The sequence below is a fragment of the Gorilla gorilla genome, chromosome 14, assembly GCF_029281585.2.
Source record: "Gorilla gorilla gorilla isolate KB3781 chromosome 14, NHGRI_mGorGor1-v2.1_pri, whole genome shotgun sequence".
In the NCBI taxonomy this organism is placed as follows: domain Eukaryota; kingdom Metazoa; phylum Chordata; class Mammalia; order Primates; family Hominidae; genus Gorilla; species Gorilla gorilla.
In genome coordinates this window covers 128,546,311-128,570,259 of record NC_073238.2, presented here as the reverse complement: position 1 = coordinate 128,570,259, position 23,949 = coordinate 128,546,311, and the positions used below count along the sequence as shown (strand labels likewise).

Below are 23,949 nucleotides of genomic sequence, written 5' to 3'. Positions count from 1 at the left end.
GGGCGGTGCCTGCCGGGGTGTCTCCGTGGGATCATTGACTCAGCATTCTTGATGTATTTTCTCCATGGGACACAAAGATTTAGAAGTTTTTAAAAATAAAGTGACAAGAGGCCGGGCACCGTGTCTCACGCCTGTAGTCCCAGCACTTTGGGAGGCGAAGGCCGGCAAATCACCAGCTCAGGAGATCGAGACCATACTGGCTAACAGAGTGAAACCCCGTCTCTACTGAAAAATATAAAAAATTAGCCAGGCATGGCAGCGGGCATCTGTAGTCCCAGCTACTTGGGAGGCTGAGGCAGGAGAATGGCGTGAACCCGGGAGGCGGAGCTTGCAGTGAGCCGAGATTGCACCACTGCACTCCAGCCTGGGCGACAGAGCAAGACTCCGTCTCAAAAAAAATAAATAAAAAATAAAGTGACAATAGGGCTTTCGAATGCCTTGTATGAATGCATGGGGTGAGCGTGAGTTTCATCGAGGGGTGAAAACACCACTCAACTGACCCAAGAGATGGCAGAAGCCAAAAACGAAGCTGCTTTTGTGGTTTTATCCCAACAGGTTGCCTGTGCAGTGGAACCACTGCTGATCTTACAGATAAATATATAATCTGCAACAGGCTTGCCAGAGTTAACCAAAAGAAAACTGCGGAACATCCCATTAAATCTGAATTTCAGAAAAATGATGAATCATTTTTTAGGTCAAGTATGTCCCAAACACTGCATGGGATAGACTTACACTAAAAAATGATTCCTTATTTATCTGAAATTCAAATTCATCGGGATGTCCTGTATCGTGTCTGGCAACCCAGCCCTAAAACAGGCAGAGGGTCTTGCTGGTGGGCCTGGGGGGCCACGGGGCTCCTCTTTGGCACCGGGAGCCAGGCTCCCCTCCACCACTGCGACCACTCACCGCCCCCCAAAGCCCCCTGATCCCAGTAAAGCCAGGATGAGATTGCTTACCTGTCCAGGGCCATAGGAATGCAAGGCAGGTTAAAATGGGTTTAAAAATCAGAAGTGGAGTCTTTCATGTTCCAGAGTGTATGAAGTGAGATTGATAGCCATTACCTAATCGATGTGTAACATTCTAGAAAACAAAACAGGAGGCCGAGGCGGGCGGATCATCTGACGTCAGGAGTTCGAGACCAGCCTGGCCAACATGGTGAAACCCCATCTCTTACTAAAAATACAAAAACCCAGCACTTTCGGAGGCTGACGCGGGTGGATCACGAGGTCAGGAGATCAAGACCATCCTGGCTAACGTGGTGAAACCCCATCTCTACTAAAAGTACAAAAAATTAGCCAGGCGTGGTGGCAGGCACCTGTAGTCCCAACTACTCGGGAGGCTGAGGCAGGAGAATTGCTTGAACCTGGGAGGCAGAGGTTACAGTGAGCTGATATTGTGCCACTGCACTCCAGCCTGGGTGACAGAGAGAGATCCGTCTCAAAAAGAAAAGAAAAGAAAGAGAAAGGGAGGGAGGGAGGGAGGGAAAGAAGGAAGGAAGGAAACAAAGAAATGAAATGAAGGAAGGAAGGAAAGGAAAGGAAAGAAAGAAAAAGAGAAAGAAAGAGAGAAGGAAGGAAGGAAAGAAAAAGAAAGAAAGAAGAGAAGAGAAAGAAAGAGAAGGAAGGGAGGGAAGGAGGAAGGAAGGAAGGAAGGAGAAAGAGTGGGCACGGAAATCTGTCCGGCAGGCCACTTCCCACGGGCCTCCTCCTGGGCCTGCCTGCACCTGCTCAGGTGCACCTGGATGGGCAGTTTTATGTCAAAAAGCACTGGACGCCCCACAGCTCCTCCTGAACATCCCAGGTCTCAGAAGTGTCAGACGCTCAGAGCCAGGACAGGAAGAGGCCGGGAGGTTTATTTTGCAGTCCAGGTTTGCTTCCCAAGAACAGTCTGCAGGTGCATGAGGCACCTTGACAGGACACATGAAAGTCTCCACAAAACCAGACGATGTGGAGTTCTGTTGAGATCTGTGGGAAGACGTGCTCCTCACCCAGGGTGTGGCCGACGTGGGATCTATGGGAAGACGTGCTCCTCACCCAGGGTGCAGCTGACGTGGGATCTATGAGAAGACGTGCTCCTCACCCAGGGTGTGGCCGACTTAGGATCTGTGGGAAGACATGCTCCTCACCCAGGGTGCGGCTGACATGGGATCTATGGGAAGACGTGCTCCTCACCCAGGGTGCAGCTGACGTGGGATCTATGAGAAGACGTGCTCCTCACCCAGGGTGTGGCCGACTTAGGATCTATGGGAAGACGTGCTCCTCACCCAGGGGCGTGGCCTATCTTCCCTCCAGAAGCTCTAAAACCACATAGGAGGGAGTTGGGTCCCCATTTTGGCTGCAGCCAGCAAATCTCCAAAATTGTGGATTGCCAGGGTCCTCTTCTCCCCAACAGGAAGAGGACGACCTGGCAGCCTGAGGACTGTGAGGGCATAGGCCCTGCCCACTGCAGCACTGACTCTCAGGCAGCTGCCTCTGCCACTTCTGGGAGACAGGCCGAGACCCACCAGTCCAGGCTACGGAGGATCCATCTCTTCCACTCCCTGCAGGACGTGACACCCCCAAGTGGGACCTTCCCAAGCCACCCTGTCTCCATCAGTCACATCATCAGCCACTTGCCACGGCCCCTCTCGCCAAATTAGAGTAGACAGGGCTTCTTTCTACCACCAGCTCTGCCCCAAGGCTCACAGGGATGTCCTACCATCTTCTCTCCCCATGACCACATGTGGCAGGGTCAGGCTTCTTCTCCCACTGGTACGACAGTGGCCGGGGCTCAAAGGAAGTTCTTTCCTAAGAGGAGCTCAGAGGCCCTCTCTGGAAAGGAGTCCTCAGGCCGCCCATCACCACTGCTTCCCTGCGGCTTGGATGCACTCCCTCTGAGCCGGCTGCTGAGGCCATGGAACCCAGGCCAGCACCGCCGGCCCTCAAGAGGGAGTGTGTCCTGGAGGCAGTTGCAACAGAACTCACTTCTTGCAGTTAAAACACACAGAGCATTTGGGGAACCTTTGGTGTTCAAAGTGCAGTTGGAAATGCCAGGTGCATTGTGGGTGGGGCCGAGCTGTATGAGAAGGTGGGCCGTGAGTGTTTTCCCGGGCTACGGCTTTAGGACTCCAGTGCTGCTGCTACTGGGAACACAGAGAGGGGTTGCAGCAAGGAGCTCTGTCCCTATGCACAAGGCCCGTGGCCTGAAGTGTCCCCTGGGAAATGAGACGGACCAGCCCCAGTGGGGAGGAGGGGTCAGAGAGCAAACGGTCCTGGCTTTGCCCACCAAGAGCAGCTGAGGTGCTTCCGGGACTCAGGGTCAAGACAGAAAACATTTTCAGCCCCCCAGCTCAGGGGTGGGAACTTTGCACCAGCTGCCGTCAGCTGGACACCCTGAGATAAGGAGACCCCAAGATGCACTGAGACCCCCAGACTCTACACCCGCTCCCCTCCTCCCAACAGCCCAACAGAGCCTGTGCCTGGCAGATGTGGACCACGGCACCCCGGAGTGCAGGGGACCATGGTGCCCCAGTGTGCAGAGGACCACGGCGCCGCAGGGTGCAGGGGACCACGTGGCGTGCAGGCCACCAGCACAGGGCCCGGGCACCCTGGAAGGCAGGAGTCTGCACAGAGGGACCTGGGGGGGCCGAGGTCCAGCCCTCCCCAGTGGGGCCAGGGGCTGCGGCCAGGGTTCACTAACCCCTGACCTGGCCACAGTGCACATCCTGCTGAGGAGCGTGGCTCTGGGAAGCCAATGGCTAAGGTCTTGGGAGGCCCAAGCTGAGTCTCTGCCTCTGACCACACGGTTGGTCAATCACCAATGCAGGAGGCTCCCTAAGAGTTTGTAGATTTTTGGCTTACTCCCTCTGGAGAGCATCTTATGTCTTCTCAGTGAGATGGAGCAAAAGACGTGAAATATGCAGTCGGGGGCTCACGGCACCAGGGTGTGCGTCTGGCGGCTCAGGCCGACGCGGGCTTTCTCCTCCTTGGGCCGCAAGGAGATGGCGTGATGGGGACCTGGGTGGAGGGAACCACGTGTCCACTTGCTAGCAGACCCCAGGCTGGCACCACGGAGGCAGGCGGCCCCCACCGAGCCCCGTGGGTCCTTTTCCTCCACGTGGACTCTGGGGCGTCACCTAGGAAACCAGACACATCCCTGACTTGGACGAGGAGCTGGAGCCCCCGGAGATGCCCTTCATGTCATCTGGCATCTCACCGTCCGAGCGCCACACATTCAGCTCGCCGAAGATGCCCGTCTCGATCATCTCCTCCTGCCAGGGGATGGGGCAGTTGCCAGTGGCAAATTCCTGAAAGAATTCCGTGTCTGTTTTGTCAAAGGCCACACCTTTGACGGTGGAAAAGGCACCCACGTCCTGAATATCCTTCGCGTAGACAGTTTTGGAGTCTGGGATGAAAGGGGGCATCAGCATCCCTGTGGGAGACAGAAAACACAGACGCTAGGCTCCTCGTGGTGGGAAGGAAGCGCCGTTTAGCCAAAAAGCCCCCTCCCCCATGGCTCCGAGATGCACAAAGGCCTGGGGCCGCTCTTCCTTAGGGAAGTGTCGTGGAGGCTGACAGAGAAAGCCCAGTGTTCCCAGAAGGCCCCTGGGTTCCCCTGAGACCACATAGCTGGGGCTTGAGTGGGGCCGGAAGAAGCCTGAGATCCCAGGGCTCATTTTGGAGCCTTCTTGTGAAAGGGCCTGGTGCTCACATCTGCCTTGTTGGGAGCCTCCCCTAGGGTCTCGTCAGGAAGCGGTCTCCTCCCCGAACACGCCTTCCCCTGGGGCCCCATCCCCACCAGGGCCTCCCCTGCGCACTCTGCAGACCCCAGACCCCAGGCACTCAAGCACACGCTCCAGTGAACTTGGCAGCTTCCTTCCAAACCAGCGTCCCTCCCTGACACACCGGCCCCCGATGGCCAGGCACAGCCAGTCACAGACATCACTCTCCTCTCAGTGCACCGACCCTGACCCGGCTGGCCCATGCTGGCCCCCAGACGGCCTCTGTGACGGCCTCAGGACCACCTCCCAGTGCCAGTAGACAGTGCACAGCCGCCATGTGGTTCCTCCTCAGCCTCACTTTGACCTCAACACTTCTGGGCTCAAACCCTTCTGTGGCTCAGACTTCCTTACAGGGCGGGCGGGGTCCCCTCCTCATCCTGTGACCCCTTGGAGCCTCCTTGGGTTCCCTGACCACAGCCATCCTTGCCTCGCTGGGCCTGCCCAGGGCACCTGTCCGGCAGTCACTGCTGTGACCCTAACATACGAAAGCGACTTCTCGTTTGGGGGATCTCCTGCTCCCTGGTCACCTGTGGCCCTGTCCTAAGTTAGTCACACTGCACGTGGCCTGACCCTTCCACCTGACCACAGGGTCCTAGAGGGTATGGCTGTGTCTCAAATGTACAAGTGCATGAACACACGCGCACACATACACACACACACACACACATACACACACACGCACACACACATGTAGGCACACACATGCACACACGTAACACGTATGCACACACATACACACATGCGCACACACATGCACACACACGTATGCACACACACGTAACACGTATGCACACACATACACACATGCGCACACACATGCACACACACGTATGCACACACACGTAACACGTATGCACACACATACACACATGCGCACACACACATGCACACACATAGTATCTTCCACATCCACTTGACAAGCAAGTGCTGGTGGGTGGATGACTTTCTCCCTGGCAGACAGCCTGAGCCACTGGCCTCCATTTGATCTTGGGCTTCCTCCAGCACCAGGGGACGTGGTGGAAGGTTTGGGTCTCGAGGCCCCAGTGCAGCCAGTGTGTTTCCTGCCTCCCATTGCACCCAGAGCCCTCTGGCCCCATGCCGGCTCCAACGGCTTGTCCTGGGGCTGGGAGGATGAGTGGAGGACTGGGGGCCTTGCTGGGGGCAGAGGGAGAGCCTTGGGGGTCTCAGGCACTCCTCCCTGCCGACTCTCATAGGCTGGACCGGGCGGACACCCAAGGGCCACACAGCACAGACCCCCACCCTCTCCGGGGCTGAGGCGGCCAACAGTACCGGCCTCCAGCTGCCTCCAGTTAAGGTCCTTGAAGAGGGGGTGGGCACGGAGCTTGTCGCAGGTCTCATCTCTGAACCCCAGGCGCTTCTCCGGGTCCTTCTCCAGCAGCGCCTCGCAGAAGTCCTTGCTGGCCTGGCTGAACTTATCAGGGTACTTCACGGGCTCTGAGGTGATCCGGTGCTTCAGCTCCTTGTTCTCCACCTGTGGGGACACGCGTAGCCTTAGCCCTGCCAGACCCGCCTCTCTTGGGCGGTCAGACCAGACCACAGCTCCTCCCACAAGAGCCACTGCTCACCCCCCGCAGGTGGAGGACCCATGAGGCCTTGTGCCCCTCCCCAGCACAGCAGCGTCTGAGGCTCCAGTCTCAGGAATGGAATCCTAAAGGCGAAGCTCCCAGGAGCCACAGGTGGGTGCCGTGCATTTTGGGGACTCTGGCTGACCCACCCCCAGCACAGCCGCACCCACCAAGGAAGGAGAGATAGGAAACTGAAGGCCAGCGCGGGCCCAGCTGAGGGGCAGCCTCCGTTTTCACTCCTCCACGGTGGACGGAAGGCTCGGTGGCTCTGTTGTCTTCAGGAGTGCTGCCAAGGTCTCACTTCCCCATCAGAGGCCCCACCAGTGGGTACAGTGTGAAGGGTGCTGCTCAGTCCCCGGATCAGGCCATTGACGCTACTCCCATGGGTTGCCCTGGCAGCCCACGCCTGCGCCACGTCCCACAGACACAGAGTGACCACGGGCGTGCTAGTGGTCCTGGGACGACTCTGCTCTGAAACGTGTCCTGGCAGGACAGGTCACATGTCCAGGGAAGTCAGAAGGGAGAGGGGTGGGCATCGCCCAGGTGGCATCGAGGTGGCGATGGGTGGCCAGGGAAGAGCCGCACCTCAAGGCAGCCCGATGCAACTCTGAGACGGTGGCCTTCTGGCTCCGTGCGGCCACTCCCTCGGTCCAACGAGAGGCAGCCCCAGCCCTGAGCTCTGAGTCAGCCTCACAGGGGAAAAGCCAGCTTTGCTCCACTTGTCTTGAATAAGGGACCGGCACCTCCCAATGTTATCCCTATTTGCAGTTCTGGTGGCCTAGGATCCGGGGCAGCCCAGGGGGCACTCAGGGGAGACCCAGCAGCCCCACTAGGTGTCCACACTCCGGGACATTCAGAGTAGCTGCTGGGCCCACCATGGGCTGTGGGTTCTTGGTGTCTGGGAAGAAGGGGAGCTTGCTCTTCTGCAACAGCGATGGATAAGACCGTCCAGGGAGGGGGAGCTGACTCCGTGTCCCCCAGAGCCCCAGCCTCTCCAGTCCCCAGGGGATGAAGCTGCACCCCAAACCACAAAAGGTGGTTTGTCCCGCTGCCCAGGGTCTGGGGCAACAGTGGGATAAGTCGCCCTCCCTCCTCCGGTCTGCACCAGAGGGACCGGCCCCCGCAGGGCCCTCAGAGGCTGAGTGGTGGCGTGCTCTCTGGTGGGAGGGTCTGCTTGCTCTGGGGCACAGGGTGACTGGGAATCCCTCAGCCCCTCCACCTGCAGGCCTCAGGGGCTGGGGGCGTCACCCACCGACACAGAACAGCATGGCCCAGGAGCAAGACCCCAGCACGTGAATCTGTGCCCTCCCCACCCCAGGGCCCACAGAACAACTCCCAGGTCTGCCCCAGTAACGATGCCATCGCTGCCCCGTCCCCATCGAGAGCCAGGGCGCCAAGGTGGCTGCAGAGACACCTGCCGGCCGCCTCCTACCTTCTCTCCACGGGCTCGGAAGGGTCCTCTGGCCGCAATCATCTCATACAGGGTGACCCCCAGGGCAAAGTAGTCCACGGAGAAGTCGTACTCCTCGCCCTGCAGGAGCTCGGGGGCCATGAAACCTGCCAGCAAGGGACATTGCGGGTTCAGAGGTGGTCACCTCCACGGTGGGCACGCACTCCGGGAATCGCAGGACTGATGCTCTGGGGATGCATCCCCCCGGGGCCTCAGCACTCTCCACATTTGAGGCCAGAAAATCCTTTGTGGAGGGGCTGCCCTGTGTGTTACTGGGTGCCAAGCAGCACCCCAGACTCTGCCTATGGGGTGACAGCAGCACCCCCAGGCTGTGACAACCAAAAATGACAACCAAAAATGCCCCATGCCCACTCTAGTGCTGGGCACAGGGCGGCACTTGTTGACTGTAGCTGCACCAAGGCAGCCTTTCTGGACTCTTTTACTGGGGAGAATCCAACATCATTCTCTTTTGAATTTTCCTCTCGAGCTGGTCAGATCTTGCCAAGGCGGGTCTTCCACATTCTGGGAACCATGTTGGAGAGGAGGCCTGGGGAGCTTCAACCAACGGTCACTCTCCTTTTCCTCAGCTGTCGGCCTGTTCTCCAGTTGTCCAGTGACCCAGGAGTGCTATGGCTGTGTCCTCTCCAGAGAGGCGGTCCGGTCCCAGTCTTCTGCCAAGAAGGCCCTTAACCACAGGACTGTGGCAGGATGGAGGGACGGCTCTGGGCGCAGCCACGGGGACTCAGGATGGAGGAAGGGCTCTGGGCGCAGCCCCGGAGGCTGTCACGGAATGGGGGGATGGCTCTGGGCTCAGCCCCGGGGACTGTCTCGGGATGGAGGGACGGCTCTGGGTGCAGCCGCGGAGACTGCCTCAGGACGGGATGATGGGTCTGGTCTCAGCTGCAGAGACTGTGTCAGGATGGAGGGGCGGGTCTGGGCTCAGCCGCGGGGACTGGGGGACTGTGTCGGGATGGAGGGACGGGTCTGGGTGCAGCCACGGGGACTGTGTCGGGATGGAGGGGCGGGTCTGGGCTCAGCCGCGGGGACTGGGGGACTGTGTCGGGATGGAGGGACGGGTCTGGGTGCAGCCACGGGGACTGTGTCAGGATGGAGGGACAGGTCTGGGCTCAGCCATGGGGACTGTCTCCAGATGGAGGGGCGGGTTTGGGCGCAGCCGCGGGGACTGTCTCGGGATGGAGGGATGGGTCTGGGTGCAGCTGCGGGGACTGTCTCCGGATGGAGGGACGGGTCTGGGCGCATCCATGGGGACTGTCTCGGGATGGAAGGATGGGTCTGGGCTCAGCCGCGGCAACTGTCTCGGGATGAAGGGGTGGGTCTGGGCACAGCCGCAGGGACTGTCTCAGATGGAAGGACGGGTCTGGGCGCAGCTGTGGGGACCGTCACAGGACAGAGGGCAGAGGGACAACTCTGTGTGCAGCTGCTCTCATGCAGTCATTCATCTGCCAAGGTCACCTTTGCACGGACACCAGGCGCTGGGCACTGACAGTTCTGTGCAGCTTGAGGGCTGTGGCAGCAGCTTAGCGTTCTGCTTCCTTGTGTCAGCTGTCGGCTCCCCTCACCCATCATCAGTCTTCCAGCTGCCGCTCACACCCTCCTTTGAGCACGTGGGTTTGTACTTTTAGCGAGATCCCTTCACTGCCCCTATCCCGGGACTTCAGGAGGGAAAGCAGATCACATGTGTGTCCAGCCATCAGCTCTGTCCACGAGAGTATCTGAGTGGCTGCTTCCCAACACTTTACTAAATTCAGAACACACTTTCCACTCCACACTCTGTGTGCTGGCTCCGCCAGCGGATCAGGGAGCGATGGAGCCGGCAGCCTCACTCGCACATCTGTTGGTGTCTTGCTAACGTCAAGGCAGATCTCTAGGCTCAGCGCTTTCACACTCACAAACACCCCTGATCTAGGTTTGTGCCTGGAAGCCACACCAGGCTCACATATGTCTAGTTTGCTGAAGCTGAGTTCTCTGCCTCGTCCTACAGTCTCAGCTTGAGTCCTCAGCACCCTAAAAGGCGCCTGCCCTCACCGGGCCTGACTCTGAGGCAGCCAAGCACCTCTCAAGCCCTTCCCAACTGCTCCTCACAGAGAAGACGGAATCCAGTGTGGGCTGCAGCCTCCGGGCACCCCCACGCTGCTCAGGCTGGCATGGGGTCCTCTCCTCTCCTCCCACCTCTGGCTAAGGCTTGCCCACCTGCCTGGCCTTGTCCACCTTTTGTGGCTCCCTGCAGACCCCACCAGCCGGGCTGTGCCCTCCCCGGCCCTTCCGCCCTCTCCAGGGCATCCCTCCTTCTTCATAGGGATGAGGTTCGAGGCCACAGCCACACACTGAGGCTTCCCTCTCCTTGTGAGCAAGCTTCCCCTCCAGGGTGGAAACCGCAGATCCCACCTGCCTCGGCTCAGGCACTTCCGTGGTCCAGCCCTGTGCCTGTTCCGTGGAGCCAGGGCGTCTCTGAGTGATGGCCACAGACCTTCCGGGCCCCGCTGCAATGCTGCCATGGCAATGAGCACAGCACTTGCTCCAGCCTGCCCTGAGTGCCAGGCACAGCAGTCCACTATACGCCATGAGCTGGCCATGGGTACTCATCACCATGGGTACTCCTCATCGCCATGGGTCCTCCTCATCGCCATGGGTCCTCATCGCCATGGGTACTCCTCATCACCATGGGTACTCTTCATCGCCATGGGTACTCCTCATTGCCATGGGTACTCCTCATCGCCACGGGTACTCCTCATCACCATGGGTACTCATGACGGGGATGTGCAGCAACTTGTCCAAGGCCACAGCCCACACCCCACAGTCCACAGCCCACAGTCCACAGGCTGCTGTCCACAGCCCACAGTCCACAGGCCACAGTCCACAGCCTACAGGCCACAGGCCACAGATCACAGACCACAGGCCACACCTCAAAGCCCACAGCCCACACCCTACAGGCCACAGTCCACAACCCACAACCCAGTCCACAGACCGTGGGCTGCCTCCCTGAGTGCTCTGCCCTCTTGTCTCCAGTGGCGGTAGCCATGAGCTCTAGGCCCTCCCTCCAGATGGCTGCATGCTCACCAAGCAGGGTCCTTGGCAGACGTCTGCTCTGGCGAGTCAGACTCCAGGAGAAGTTCAGACACCTGCCTGGCCCCCGAGCCAGCTCTGTGTGGCACATGGGGCCTGTGTGAGTTATGTCAACTCCCCAGCTGCTACACAAGTGAGGCCAGCCCGGCACACAGTGGCGGACAGGCCCGTTGGGAGACCCCTGACGGATGTCCTGGGACCAGGCAGAGGGGCCGCAGGCTGGGGCATGGAGGCTGCTGGGGCTGGTCAGTTTTGACACTTCTGAGTCAAGGTCCTTCCTGGTCCTTCCCCGTGCCTGAGGGCCAGGCTGATGTGGCCACAGAATCCTTTTTCCCCAAAAGAGTTGCAGGAACCCTGCTTCACAGAACCACAGGCCCTGAATATGCTCTACTGGTCCAGGATTACACTGACGTCAGAATTCTGCCCAGACTCCGGGGAGGAACTGCTCACACGATCACAGCCTCTAGACCCACCCAGAGCCTTCTCAGCTCCCAGGCCGGGCACGAGCAAGGCCCACCAGACCGCAGGCTCCTGTCAGTTCCTGGGCCAAGGAGCCCCCCTGCCCTCCTGGCCTGACCCCCATGATGCAGCCCGGACTGCGCACCTGTTTGTGCCCCAGGCCTCCTGAGGGACCTGCAGCCACGCAGCGGCCAGTAAATATTGACAGAAAGCGTGAGGGAGACAGCTCTATCTGCTCTGTTCACAAATTCTCCCGCCCCTGAACTCAAACAGGACCGCGCATGACCGGCCCCGCCCTGTGCACGCCCCTGGGCCCCGCCCCTGACCTCGAACTAGGACCGCGCATGACCGGCCCCGCCCTGTGCACGCCCCTGGATCCCGCCCCTGAACCCAAACTGAGGACCGCGCATGACCGGCCCCGCCCTGTGCACGCCCCTGAACCCAAACTGAGGACCGCGCATGTCCGGCCCCGCCCTGTGCACGCCCCTGGGCCCCGCCCCTGAACTCAAACTGAGGACCGCGCATGACCGGCCCCGCCCTGTGCACGCCCCTGGGCCCCGCCCCTGAACTCAAACTGAGGACCGCGCATGACCGGCCCCGCCCTGTGCACGCCCCTGAACCCAAACTGAGGACCGCGCATGTCCGGCCCCGCCCTGTGCACGCCCCTGAACTCAAACTGAGGACCGCGCATGACCGGCCCCGCCCTGTGCACGCCCCTGGGCCCCGCCCCTGAACCCAAACTGAGGACCGCGCATGTCCGGCCCCGCCCTGTGCACGCCCCTGGGGCGGCACTGCAAGGGCAAGGGGGAGTCCCCCGACAGGCTCCTTATGGCTGTGGTGTCTCTCGCTGCGTGGGGCGCGGCGTGGGAGGGCGCGAGGGTGCCAGGAAGAAGGATGCGGACCCTGCGGCTTTGCTGAACTGACACCGGCCTCCCAGCCTGCACCCTGACGTCAGCATCTCCAGGTCACTGTGCAGGGGTCACAGCCTGAGCCCAGCCCTGCTGTGTGCACCTGGGGCTCCGAGGAACGGGCGCCGGCGAAGGCATGGCGCCTCCTGGCGGCCAGTCGGGCCCTCCACTCGGCCTGGAAGCTGGGCCCTTTCCATCCGTGAGGTTAACTCTTCAAGTCCTGGCCTCGGAGTCCACCTGGATCTCCCCGAAATGCGTGAGGGGGCTTCCACCCATGCGCTCACACCCAGGTTTGGCAAAGGTCCCAAAGACTCGAGGGCCGCAGCTCCAACCGTTTCTACAGACCCAGAAAGAGGCTTGGATCATCTCACGAAAAGCAGGTGCCACCCGAGGCTTCCTTGAGCCATGGGATCCCCCAGGATGAGCTGCCTTCCAGAAAGTTTTGAGACCTTCGACCACTGGCCCTGAGCACTCAATGGCTACGGAATCCCACATCCAGATGGCAACCCAGCCATGAGGGGTGTGGGTACAGAACTGCCCTTCTTCAGAACTTTGGGGAAACAGTCCTTAGCCCCCACCCCGAGATGCACCTTCCCCTAAGTCCAGCTGGAGCGAGGATGTCCCCACCGTGGCTACGGCACAAATACGCCCAGTGCCTAAACACCAGCATGGGAGGACCCAAAACACCACCGCGCACAAACCCCATCAGGCGACAGCACTGCCTCCCCACAGCCAAAACAACCACGGGGAAGCGACATTCTCTGGAAATCCCAGCAGAAGTGAGCCCGACACGCGGACCCTCAAGACTGCGGAGGAGAGAGGAAGAACTCAAATTCACGGTGTGGCTGCTGTACACAGGCGCCGGGCACGTGGCGTGTGAGGTCTCCTCAGCAAGCCTGTGCACCGAGTGCTAGCAGGAGGCTCGGAGGTTAAGTAAAGCACACAGGCCACACGCCAGCAGGTGCTGGGCCCGGAACACAGACCCTGCACTGCTTGACTGTGGGGGGGTCTCCTCTCCTCCACAGGTGCTGCAAGCCTCCCTACCTGGGGGGAGGTGAGAGGAGATGAGTGACACGGGATGGGGGAGGCAGTAGGATGCACCGTGCATGTGCACTCACAGGCACACGGACACACGTGTGCACAGAGACCCGGGCATGCATACACAGGCACACATGCACACAGACACAGGCACACGGATACACATGTGTGCACAAAGATGCAGGCATGCACATACAGGTACACGGACACGTGTGTGCACAGACACGGGCATGCACACACAGGCACACAGACACGTGTGCACAGAGATACAGGCATGCACACAGGCACACATGCAGGCACACAGACACGTGTGTGCACAGAGACGCAGGCATGCACACAGGCACACTGTAAAAGGAAAATATTTTGAGACCCAAAATCACTAAAGGGAAGAGTCAAGCTGGGAACTGTTTATGGCAAACCTGCCTCCCATTGTATTCAAAGTCCTCTCAGTGAGCCCTCTGCTCACTGAGATAAATGCTTATCTGATTGCCTCCTCTGGAGAGACTCATCAGAAACTCAAAAGAATGTAACCATTTGTCTCTCATCTTCCTATGACCTGGAAGCCCCCTCCCGCCTTTCCAGACCGAACCAGTGTTCATCTTACATATGCTGATTGATGTCTCATGGCTCCCTAAAATGTGTAAAACCAAACTGTGCCGCAACCACCTGTCATCAGGACCTCCTGAGGCTGCCACGGACTCACGTCCTCAACCTCAGCAAAATAAACTTTCTAAATTAACTGGTACCTGCCTCAGATATCAGGGTTCACAACACTCACATACACACAAGTGCACAACCACACAGACGCCCATGTGCACACAGACACACCTATATACGCAAACTCACATGTATGTGCAAGTGCACACAGGCACACACATGTACACAGGGACCTAACGCATGCACGGAGCCTCCCCAGCTGCGCTCAGACCCTTACCTGGGGTCCCTGCGTAGCCCTTGGTCTTGCTCTGTCCGTCCAGCAGCTCCACGGCCAGCCCAAGGTCAGAGATCCGGACATTGCCTGAGAGGCAGACATAGCGGAGTCACCCCTGGCTGCACAGGACAGGTGCCGGCGAGCCCAGAGCCACCTTCACACAAACACGTACACACACACCACACACCACACAGATCACACCACACACATCACACCACACACATCACACACCACAGACACCACACCACACACCACGAACACCGCACACCACACATCACACCACACACCATGGACACCACACACACACAGATCACACCACACACACCACACAGATCAAACCACACACAAACCACAGACACTACACAGATCACGCCACACACCCACACCATACCACACACAGACACACCACCACACCATACATACCATACCACAGGTAGACCACACACAGACCATACCATACATACCACACCACATACACACATATCACAGACACACACACACTACACACAGACATACCAGGCAACCATGAGGCCCCAGCACCCAGAAGCCTCCCCTCTCTAGCCAGACTCACACAGACACACACACTCCACCACCACACCATAAACATATACACACACACCCCCCACACACACCCCATGACCACACCACAAACATACACACATACCAAACATCCATAAGGACCATCCAGTGCCCAGGGTCCTCCCCTCCCTAGCCAAACTGACAGACACACCACACACAACCCACATGGTCTCAGACACACCACACTCACTGCACACTCACATACCACACACACACACCACATTCCACATACCACACACACAGCACATGTCAACAACCAAAGACTACATACACACCTCACACACACACACACCACACAATTTACCACACATACCACGTACCACACCATACAGATACCACACACATACGCCACACACAATACCACACATACACACCACACCACAAACACACCACATTCCACATACCACACACAATACCACACATACCACGTACCACACCATACAGATACCACACCATACAGATACCACACACCACACAAACACATACCAAGTGACCACGAGGCCCCAGCACCCCAGTCAGACTTACACCGCACACACCAGACACACCACACAATCACACACCACACACTGCACACACATACACACCATATGCCACACACACACCACACACAACACACACACACCCCACAAACCACATACGTGCACACAGCACACACCATGCACACGACAGTGGCTCCCTGGCTGACGGTGGAGGGCGCAGGGTGTAGGGAAGAGGGCCGGCCGGGCTACAGCTGAGCGTGTTGCCCACCGAGATCCTCCCACCTCGGCTCTCGCCCCGCCCCCCGTGCACTCTCTCAGGGCCCTGGCGCGTGTCTTGCACTTGCCTGACCTGCCGCTGTCGGGAGCCTAAACCCTCGTGTTTATTTCTAAGAAGAATCCCTGTGTGACGCCTCATTCAGGCAGAAGGAAGGTGGGGACTGGGCGTAACAGACTCGCAGTTCCCAGCTGGTTCTGCACCGCAGACCCCTGCACTCACTGCTGTGACTCCTGGTGCCCGATGACACCTCCACCGTCCACGCAGCCGTCAGCCCTCATGAACCCCCACCGTCCACGCAGCCGTCAGCCCTCGTGAGGTTGTGCAGAGACCCCCAAGGAAGCTGCACCCCGCCCTCCTCGTAGCCCTCATCCCTCCCAGCCGAGGGCACCTCCTACCGTCATTGTCCAGCAGCACGTTCTCCGGCTTGAGGTCGCGGTAGACGATCCGCCTCTGGTGCAGGTGCTCCAGGCCGCAGATGATCTGCGCCGTGTAGAAGAGGGCGCGCGGCTCCGGGAAGCCGGGGTTCTCCTCGTTCACGTTGTAGATGTGGTACCTGGGGGAAGACACGCGGGAACCGTGCACCCCGGGTTTAATGGGGAGTGAAATCATGGAAAGACAGAGCTGGGGCCTCAGAACCACGTCTCTCGGCCAGCGTTCTGGTCGCTTTGAGGCCTGGCCCCCCTACATCCCTGCAGAGGACACCCGAAGGCCATGGCGGCTGGCGGCGTTAGCAGCTCAGGGACCCTGAACCCCAACTGCTAACAGGGAGCAAGTGCTGTCCACGTGCGTCTCCTGTCCACCTGCTTTCCAGCGCTGGCCGCAGGTGCTGGGAAACAGCCCAGACCGTCTCAGGAAGGGGCCAGGCCGAGGCCGAGGTGGGATGGAGCTCCGCAGGCCCCGAGTTCATCAGACTCATGAAAGATTTGCAGTAAGGTGTTTCTTCTCAGCCTCTTTCCTCCCCCATAGAACATCATCTCTTATGTTTTCCACGGACAGGTTTTGCAGAGAAGCAAAACCTAACAAATAAAAGAAATGATTTAAACAAGAAATAATTTAAATGAGGTGGCACCAGGAGTATCGTCACAGCAAACAGGAAAGGAGGCCCTGGAGCCAGGCGGACCACAAGGCGGCCGGAGCCACCAGGCCCTCCCTGGGCAGCCCTGTGACCGCGCTTCCTAGCACCCCTCCCCTCCTCCTGGACACCCCTTTGACCGCGCTTCCTAGCACCCCTCCCCTCCTCCTGGGCACCCCTGTGACCGCGCTTCCTAGCACCCCCTCCCCTCCTCCTGGGCACCCCTGTGTGTGCACTTCCCAATGTCCTCTCCCCTCCTCCCGGGCACCCCTGTGTGTGCACTTCCCAATGTCCCCTCCCCTCCTCCTGGACAACCCTGTGTGTGCACTTCCCAATGTCCCCTCCCCTCCTCCTGGACAACCCTGTGTGTGCACTTCCCAGTGTCCCCTCCCCTCCGCCTGGACACCCCTGTGTCTGCGTTTCCCAGCGCCCCCTCCCCTCCGCCTGGGCATCCCTGTGTCTGCGCTTCCCGGCGCCCCCTCCCCTCCGCCTGGGCACCCCTGTGTCTGCGCTTCCCGGCGCCCCCTCCCCTCCGCCTGGGCACCCCTGTGTCTGCGCTTCCCGGCGCCCCCTCCCCTCCGCCTGGACACCCCTGTGTCTGCACTTCCCAGTGCCTCCTCCCCTCCGCCTGGGCACCCCTGTGTCTGCGCTTCCCAGTGCCTCCTCCCCGTGGTGACTTAGTCTGGACTCACATTTCTCATCACAAAAATGGGGCCACCAGCCTCACCTGGAGGAATTTCCTTGGAAATTAAAAGCAGGTGAGAATGGGGCATGGTGCTGCCAACCACAGCCATGGACCCTGCCCACTGCTAACCTTACGGGCATCAGACACTGCAGGTGTTTCACACATATTGTCATAATCTCCGGACAATCTCTGGACTCAGGTATTATCTCTCCCCATTTTACAGACCAGGAAACAGAAGCACACAGTGGCTAAGCGGCCCAGCTACCAAGCGAGCCTGTGATCTGATCTCCAACACGGGCCTGGGGCCTGTCTCAGCAGCAGATCCGGGGCAGGACTTTGTGGAGGCAGCGCCACCTCCTCTCTGCCGGGGGACAGCAAGATCATGGCCCCCAGCTGGACTGATCTTGTCTCCAGCTCTAGGGTCAGCCCTAGGAGTGGGCGCTGGTGAAGTTCGTCTTCATTTACCCTCCTGGTGCAAGGCCCTCAGCCCTGCAGAGGCCCCCCCCGACTGCATCACACGTCCCCCACAGCACCACGTGCCTCCCACACCCACACCAAGGCCACACACGGGACGAGCCCTGATTGTCAGGTTGGGCACCTCCCAGGCTCCTGCTCCGATGTGGGTCCAGGGTGCATTGTTTCAGGAACCGACAGCGAGAAGGGGATTGTGATGGGGAAAGGAGCCCCGTCGGGCCCTGGAAACCCTGACCCAGTGGGACAGCGGGGGCCCCCTCGTGCCCTCTGGCCCAGCCCTTACCTGATGTCGCCTCCGTTCATGATGGTCATCACCAGACAGAGGTCGGCTTTGGTTTCAAACGCATAGGCCAGAGACACGATGAACCTGCTGTGCACTTTCATCAGAATCTTCTTCTCCACCATAGCACCCTGAAAAGTGAGACGCTGAGTACGCGCTGGCTTTGAATAGGAAAGGAACTAGGTGCATCGCAGAGACCGTGTGCACCCGGCCACGCCCACTGCACACACAGCCACAGAGCAGTCGCAAACATGCTTTAAATGCGCTTTTCACAAAGCAATTGCAAATGACTTCAAAACATGCCTGCACCCCCATTTCAGAAAACCAGACATGTGAATTCCTTCACATACAGGGGACTTCTGGTCTTCTGGGCCAGCCTCTGGCAAGGGGAGGCTCAAGCCCCAAGGCTGAGCAACATGGGTGAGGACCCTGCCAGCCCCACCTGCCCAGCAATCCTGCAGCCACAGCCCTCCCTCCTGTCCGGGCCCCCGTGGGCTGGGCTCCCAGACCAGCACCTCCCAAACCACCTCACCACTCTGCTTCATTTTGTCTTTATTTTGAAACCTCGCAATGCCCCCATTGAACGAGTTTGTAAGTGTCTGGATAAGGACAGCACATCCCTCTTTGAAGAGGGAATTCCTGATGTCGGAGGCCCCTTTCTGCACTTACGTGGGGAGGTGTTCAGTTGATCTCAGTATGGAGTTCAGTTTGGTGACGGAAGTCAGGAAAAGAGGCTGATTGTTGGGTTAAATTTACAGTTAGATGTGAATGGCACGGTGGGGAAATTAGATGTCAAGAAAGCTAATTTTAAAAAATTACTGCTACAGCCACATAGCATAGTTACTAGCCCCGAGTTCCATGGCGAGAACACGCAGATGTTCCAGGGCCTCCGCCCAGGGCCGTGAGCACCTGGTATTTCACCTTCACTGAGGGTTGAGGTTCCGCAGAGCCAGGGTGCACAGTGGCTGCTGCTTAACCCTAAGAGCTTCCTGTGCACTCAACACAGCTGCGCGGTGGGAGAGGGGCCAGGAGCCACGTGGAGTCAAAGTGCAGGGGGCTGGCTCAGGAGATCACGTCCACACCCGGCGCACACCCTTAAGACCTGTAAGCAGCTTCTGCTGATCCTGCCCCAGATGCACAGCCTGACGCCAGTGGGCAGAGCGGATGAAACTTAGAGCGGCCTGCGTGCCCGTCGCTCACTCCCACCCCCGAGGACAGCGCACTCAGGGGAACAGCTCCTGCACCCGGCGTCATGCCAGGCTCCGCCTCACAGAAACTGTCATCAGAGCGAGGCTGCCTCCGTCCTGCCTCAGTTCCTCCTGCATTCGCTGTGATCAGAGGAGCCAGGGCCCTGGAAAGTCTTCCACAGTCATGGCAAAGAATCCGGAGACCCTGCCCCTCTTCAGCCTCCCCTGAGAGGTCCTCTTTCCCCCACACTTGAGGCTAGTCTGTGGTTGGTGAAAAACCGACGAGTGAATGTGGCACGTCCTCACCCAAAAATGTGGAGGTCACTCTCCGAGGAGGGACTTCTACACACGGACTGGAACTGCTCGTAACCGCACGGCCGCGGGGCACCCACGTGGCGAGGCTGGCATGCATGCTCCCTTAGGCACCAGCTCTTAAGGGCCCCGGAGCCGACAGTGACCCGGGGGCCCTCTGCACCCTGCCGCCCCATCCCTGCACCCTGCCGCCCCATCCCTGCACCCTGCCGCCCCATCCCTGCACCCTGCCGCCCCATCCCTGCTGGCCGGGTCACGCTGCTCACCTGGTAGCCCTTCCTCTTCTTCAGCCGCTTCTTGTTCAGCTTCTTGCAGGCATACAGCTTGCCGGTCGCCTTCATCTGGCAGGCCGACACCTCCCCGAAGCCCCCTTTCCCCAGGACCCTGAAGTCCAGGAACCAGTCCTCCCCCATGGGCTGGGCTTCCAGCCACTTCCACTGCAGGAACCTCAGGAAGTACAGGCTGCCCAGGTACTCCTGGAAGGGGGCTTGGCCCAGGTGTGCCAGGGTGGCCTGCAGCAGCAGCTGGAAGAGCCCGTCCTGGATCTCCACAGGCCCCTCCTTAAACTTCGCCACCGTCCCCTCATCCAGGAAGCTGCAGAAGAGTTTGGCCTGGGGGTCCAGGTACTGGGCCAGGATGGTCTGGGCCTTCTGTGGCTGGAGGTCATTGTCTGCCGTGTCATAGTCCTCGATGTCTTTCCAGAGCTCCAGGGCCGGCAGGTGCTTCTCTGCCGATTGCAGGAACTGCTGAAAGAGCTTCTTGCCGATGGGCTGCTCCAAGCACACACTCTCAAACTCCAGGCTGAGGCTGTCGCGGAGGGACTCACACTTGGACAGCGGGGGCAGTTTGAGCTTGGCCAGGTACTTCTTGTCCCGGGAGGGTTGGGAGCTGCTGCCGTCAAAGCTGCCTCGGGCGGCGATGAAGGCAGAGTTGGCCACCACGGTCTCCAAAGACCCGAAATCCATCCCGGAGCTTCCTGCCCGCTTCAGGCGTGAGGGCCCATCGGCCGAGGCCAAGCCGGCGGCACTCACAGACAGAGCAGGCCTGACCGCTGCCCTTGGCCTGTGGCCCGTCCCTGCCCTTGCTGGACGAGAAAGACGCCCTGGCCCTGTTGAGGGTTCCTGGGGACCACTGGGAAGCCCCTGGGAGCCCGGGGCTGACACAGCACCAGGCTAAATCCCAGCCGGGGTCATGGAGGACGCTTAGGAGTGGCAAGAAGGTGCTAGAAAAAGACAATCCCCTGAGCTGCTTAGAATCCGATTAGATCATTCTGCCCGGCCCCTTCCCCCAAGGGGCCACCTCACTTTTCCCCTGAGAAGGACAACCACCAGGCTTCTGGGGCCCCTGGCTGGAGAGGCACTCAAAGCTCTGTTCTGAGCTGCTCCATCCAGCCCCTGGCTTCAGCAGCCAGGCTCAAGCCTGCTGTTTCCTTGGGATGTGGGCCTGACGGAGAGGATGGTGCCAGAAGAAACCGTAATTTACAAAGGCTGTTTTTCCCTATTTTTATTTTTAAGAAAATAGCAAATGAGAAGAAAACCACCTGATAATAGGAATTTAGAGAGGAAAAAAAGCCCACAGTGACCAGCTTCCTGGGGGTCTGTAGGTGAGACCACCAGCGCTTACTGAGGGGTCAGTTCCCAGTCATTTGTCTTCTTCTCACCTGGGGTTTGCAGGCAAGGCAGGATTGTCAAGAGGCAGTTGCTGGTGACACCAGGACCAGAGAGCAGAAGATCCCCGGAGCTACATCAAACCAAGGCCCCACTCAGAGGGACCCATATGGAATACAGCTGGGGCACACCTGGGACACACCTGGAATCCACCTGAGAAACACCTGGGGTACACCTGGGGCACATCTGGGACACAACTGGGACATACCTGGGACAGCTGAGACACACCTGGGGAACACCTGGGACACACCTGGGACAGCTGGGGGACACCTGCAACACACCTGGGGCACACCTGAGACCTGGGACAGCTGGGACAGCTGGGGAACACCTGGAACACACCTGGGGCACACCTGAGACACACGGGACAGCTGGGACACACCTGGGGTACATCTTGGACACACCTGGGACAGCGGGGGCACACCTGGGGCACACCTGAGACACTTGAAATGCAGCTGGGGAACACTTGGGACCCACCTGAGACACACCGGGGGCACATCTGGGGCACACCTGAGACACACCTGAGATACAGCTGGTGCACATGTAGGACACACCTGGAAGAGCTGAGGCACACCTGGGGTATGCCTGGGGCACACCTGAGACACCTGAGACAGCTGGGGCACACCTAGGACACACCTGGGCTGCACCTGGGGCACACCTGAGACACACCTGAGACAGCTGAGGCACACCTGGGGCACACCTGGGATACAGCTGGTGCACACGTAGGACACACCTGGGACAGCTGGGGCACACCTGGGATATGCCTGGGGCACACCTGAGACACCTGAGACAGCTGGGGCACACCTAGGACACACCTGGGCTGCACCTGGGGCACACCTGAGACACACCTGAGACAGCTGAGGCACACCTGGGGACACACCTGGGCTGCACCTGGGGCGCACCTGGGACACATCTGGGATGCACTGGGGGGGCACACCTGAGACACCTGAAATGCATCTGGGGCACTTGAGACCCACCTGAGACACACCTGGGGCACATCTTGGACACACCTGGGACAGCTTGGGCACACCTGAGACACCTGAAATGCAGTTGGGGAACACTTGGGACCCATCTGAGACACACCTGGGGCACACCTGGGATACAGCTGGTGCACACGTAGGACACACCTGGGACAGCTGGGGCACACCTGGGATATGCCTGGGGCACACCTGAGACAGCTGAGGCACACCTAGGACACACACCTGGGGCACAGCTGGGACACACTGGAGACAGCTGGGGCACACCTGAGACACACCTGAGACAGCTGAGGCACACCTGGGATACAACTGGGGCACACCTGAGACACACCTGGGACAGCTGGTGCACACTTGGAGCACACATGGAATGCAACTGGGGCACACCTGCAATGCAGCTGTGGCACACCTGGGACAGCTGGGGCACACCTGAGACAGCTGGGGCATACCTCGGACACACCTGCAACACACCTGGGACACACCTGGGGATGGTCACACCAATAGGATTGTCAGCTTCATGAGGGCATGGCCCTGCCTGTCTTATTCCAGCACACAGTAGGTACTCAATAAAGGTTTGGAGAAGAATGAGGAGGAATTCAGCAGGAGATTGGTTCCAGCTCACACAGGGAGGAAGCAAAGGGTCACAGAAAGGAAGAATGCCGGAGCATAGAGAGGTGGAGACTGTCAGCCCACCCCATTCCACGCGGGAGAAGAGGCAACTATGGGAGGGCACTGGGGGCTGCACCTGGCAGGGTCCTCTGTAGCAACCAAGGAGGCCGAAGCGAGGGCCTGCAGACTGAGCCGACGTCCCCACGGCCTCCTGAGGGCTTTGGCAGGTGGATCACGAGTAAATATTTGAGGGGAGTGATATCCCATCATTCGCCAGGAGCCCTGCACGGGCCCAGCCCTGCCCTTCACAGCAGTGACCTTGGGCAGATCACGTTAACTCCTTCCTGCCTGCTCAACCAATGGGGCAACTGTGGTGCTTTGTGAAGTGTAGCCGTCTCTGCTGACGTCTCGCTGCCTGTCCTGGTTCATGCCTCAAACAGCTACACACATGAATCGCCCGGAGACCTTGCTGGAATAAAGAGTCTGCTTCAGTGGCCAGGTGGGCCAAGACTGTGCACCTGTAACAAGCTCACAGGTGGTGCTGATGCTGCAGAGGCGCGGGGTCTGAGGAGGACGGCTTCCTGTTGGACTGGGGGCCGTTCCACCTGCAGTCATGTTGGGAAGCGTTCGGTTAAATAAAGTTAAATATGTTAAACAAGCAAAGTTAAAAATATGTTAAACATGTCCATCACAGGGTTTATTCAGTGATTTCAGAGTGAACGTGGCTCTCAAAGAGAAGTAAAGTATGTCGTTTCCCAAATTCATTTGGCCCTGGAAATCCCTTTTTAATTAAACTCTTTATTCTGTGATAATTGTGGATTTACATGCCATGTTAAGAAACAATCCAGAGAGATCCTGTGTACCCTTAACTCTGTCTCCTGTAATGATGACATCTTGCCAAGTAGCGAGGATACTGGCATCCACACGGCTGAGACAGAGGCCGCCTCCATCCACGGGACCCTCCTGTGCTGCTCCCAGATGCACCGAAGTTCCTCCAGCCCGCCCTCCTCAATGCCCGGCAACCACGACTTCTCTAAGCACGTTACATGAATGGAGTCAGACACTATGTAGCCTTTCAGGACCTGCATTTCTCACTCAGCACTGTTCCCAGGTGTCAGCCATTCCCTCCTCGTCTCTGTGGT

General features: G+C 59.1%; 1 protein-coding gene across 1 annotated transcript; it reads right to left on the bottom strand.

Annotated features, from left to right (window-relative positions):
• Positions 1 to 311: 311 nt before the first annotated feature.
• On the bottom strand, positions 312 to 23,949 carry GRK1 (G protein-coupled receptor kinase 1). Its single transcript, XM_031007279.3, has 7 exons — positions 19,827 to 23,949; positions 18,065 to 18,192; positions 15,946 to 16,103; positions 14,219 to 14,302; positions 7,778 to 7,902; positions 6,050 to 6,251; positions 312 to 4,410 (listed from the first exon to the last, which is right to left on the bottom strand). Exons 1-7 carry the CDS (start codon positions 20,523 to 20,525, stop codon positions 4,115 to 4,117), a joined length of 1,692 nt encoding a protein of 563 aa, XP_030863139.2. The 5' UTR covers positions 20,526 to 23,949; the 3' UTR covers positions 312 to 4,114.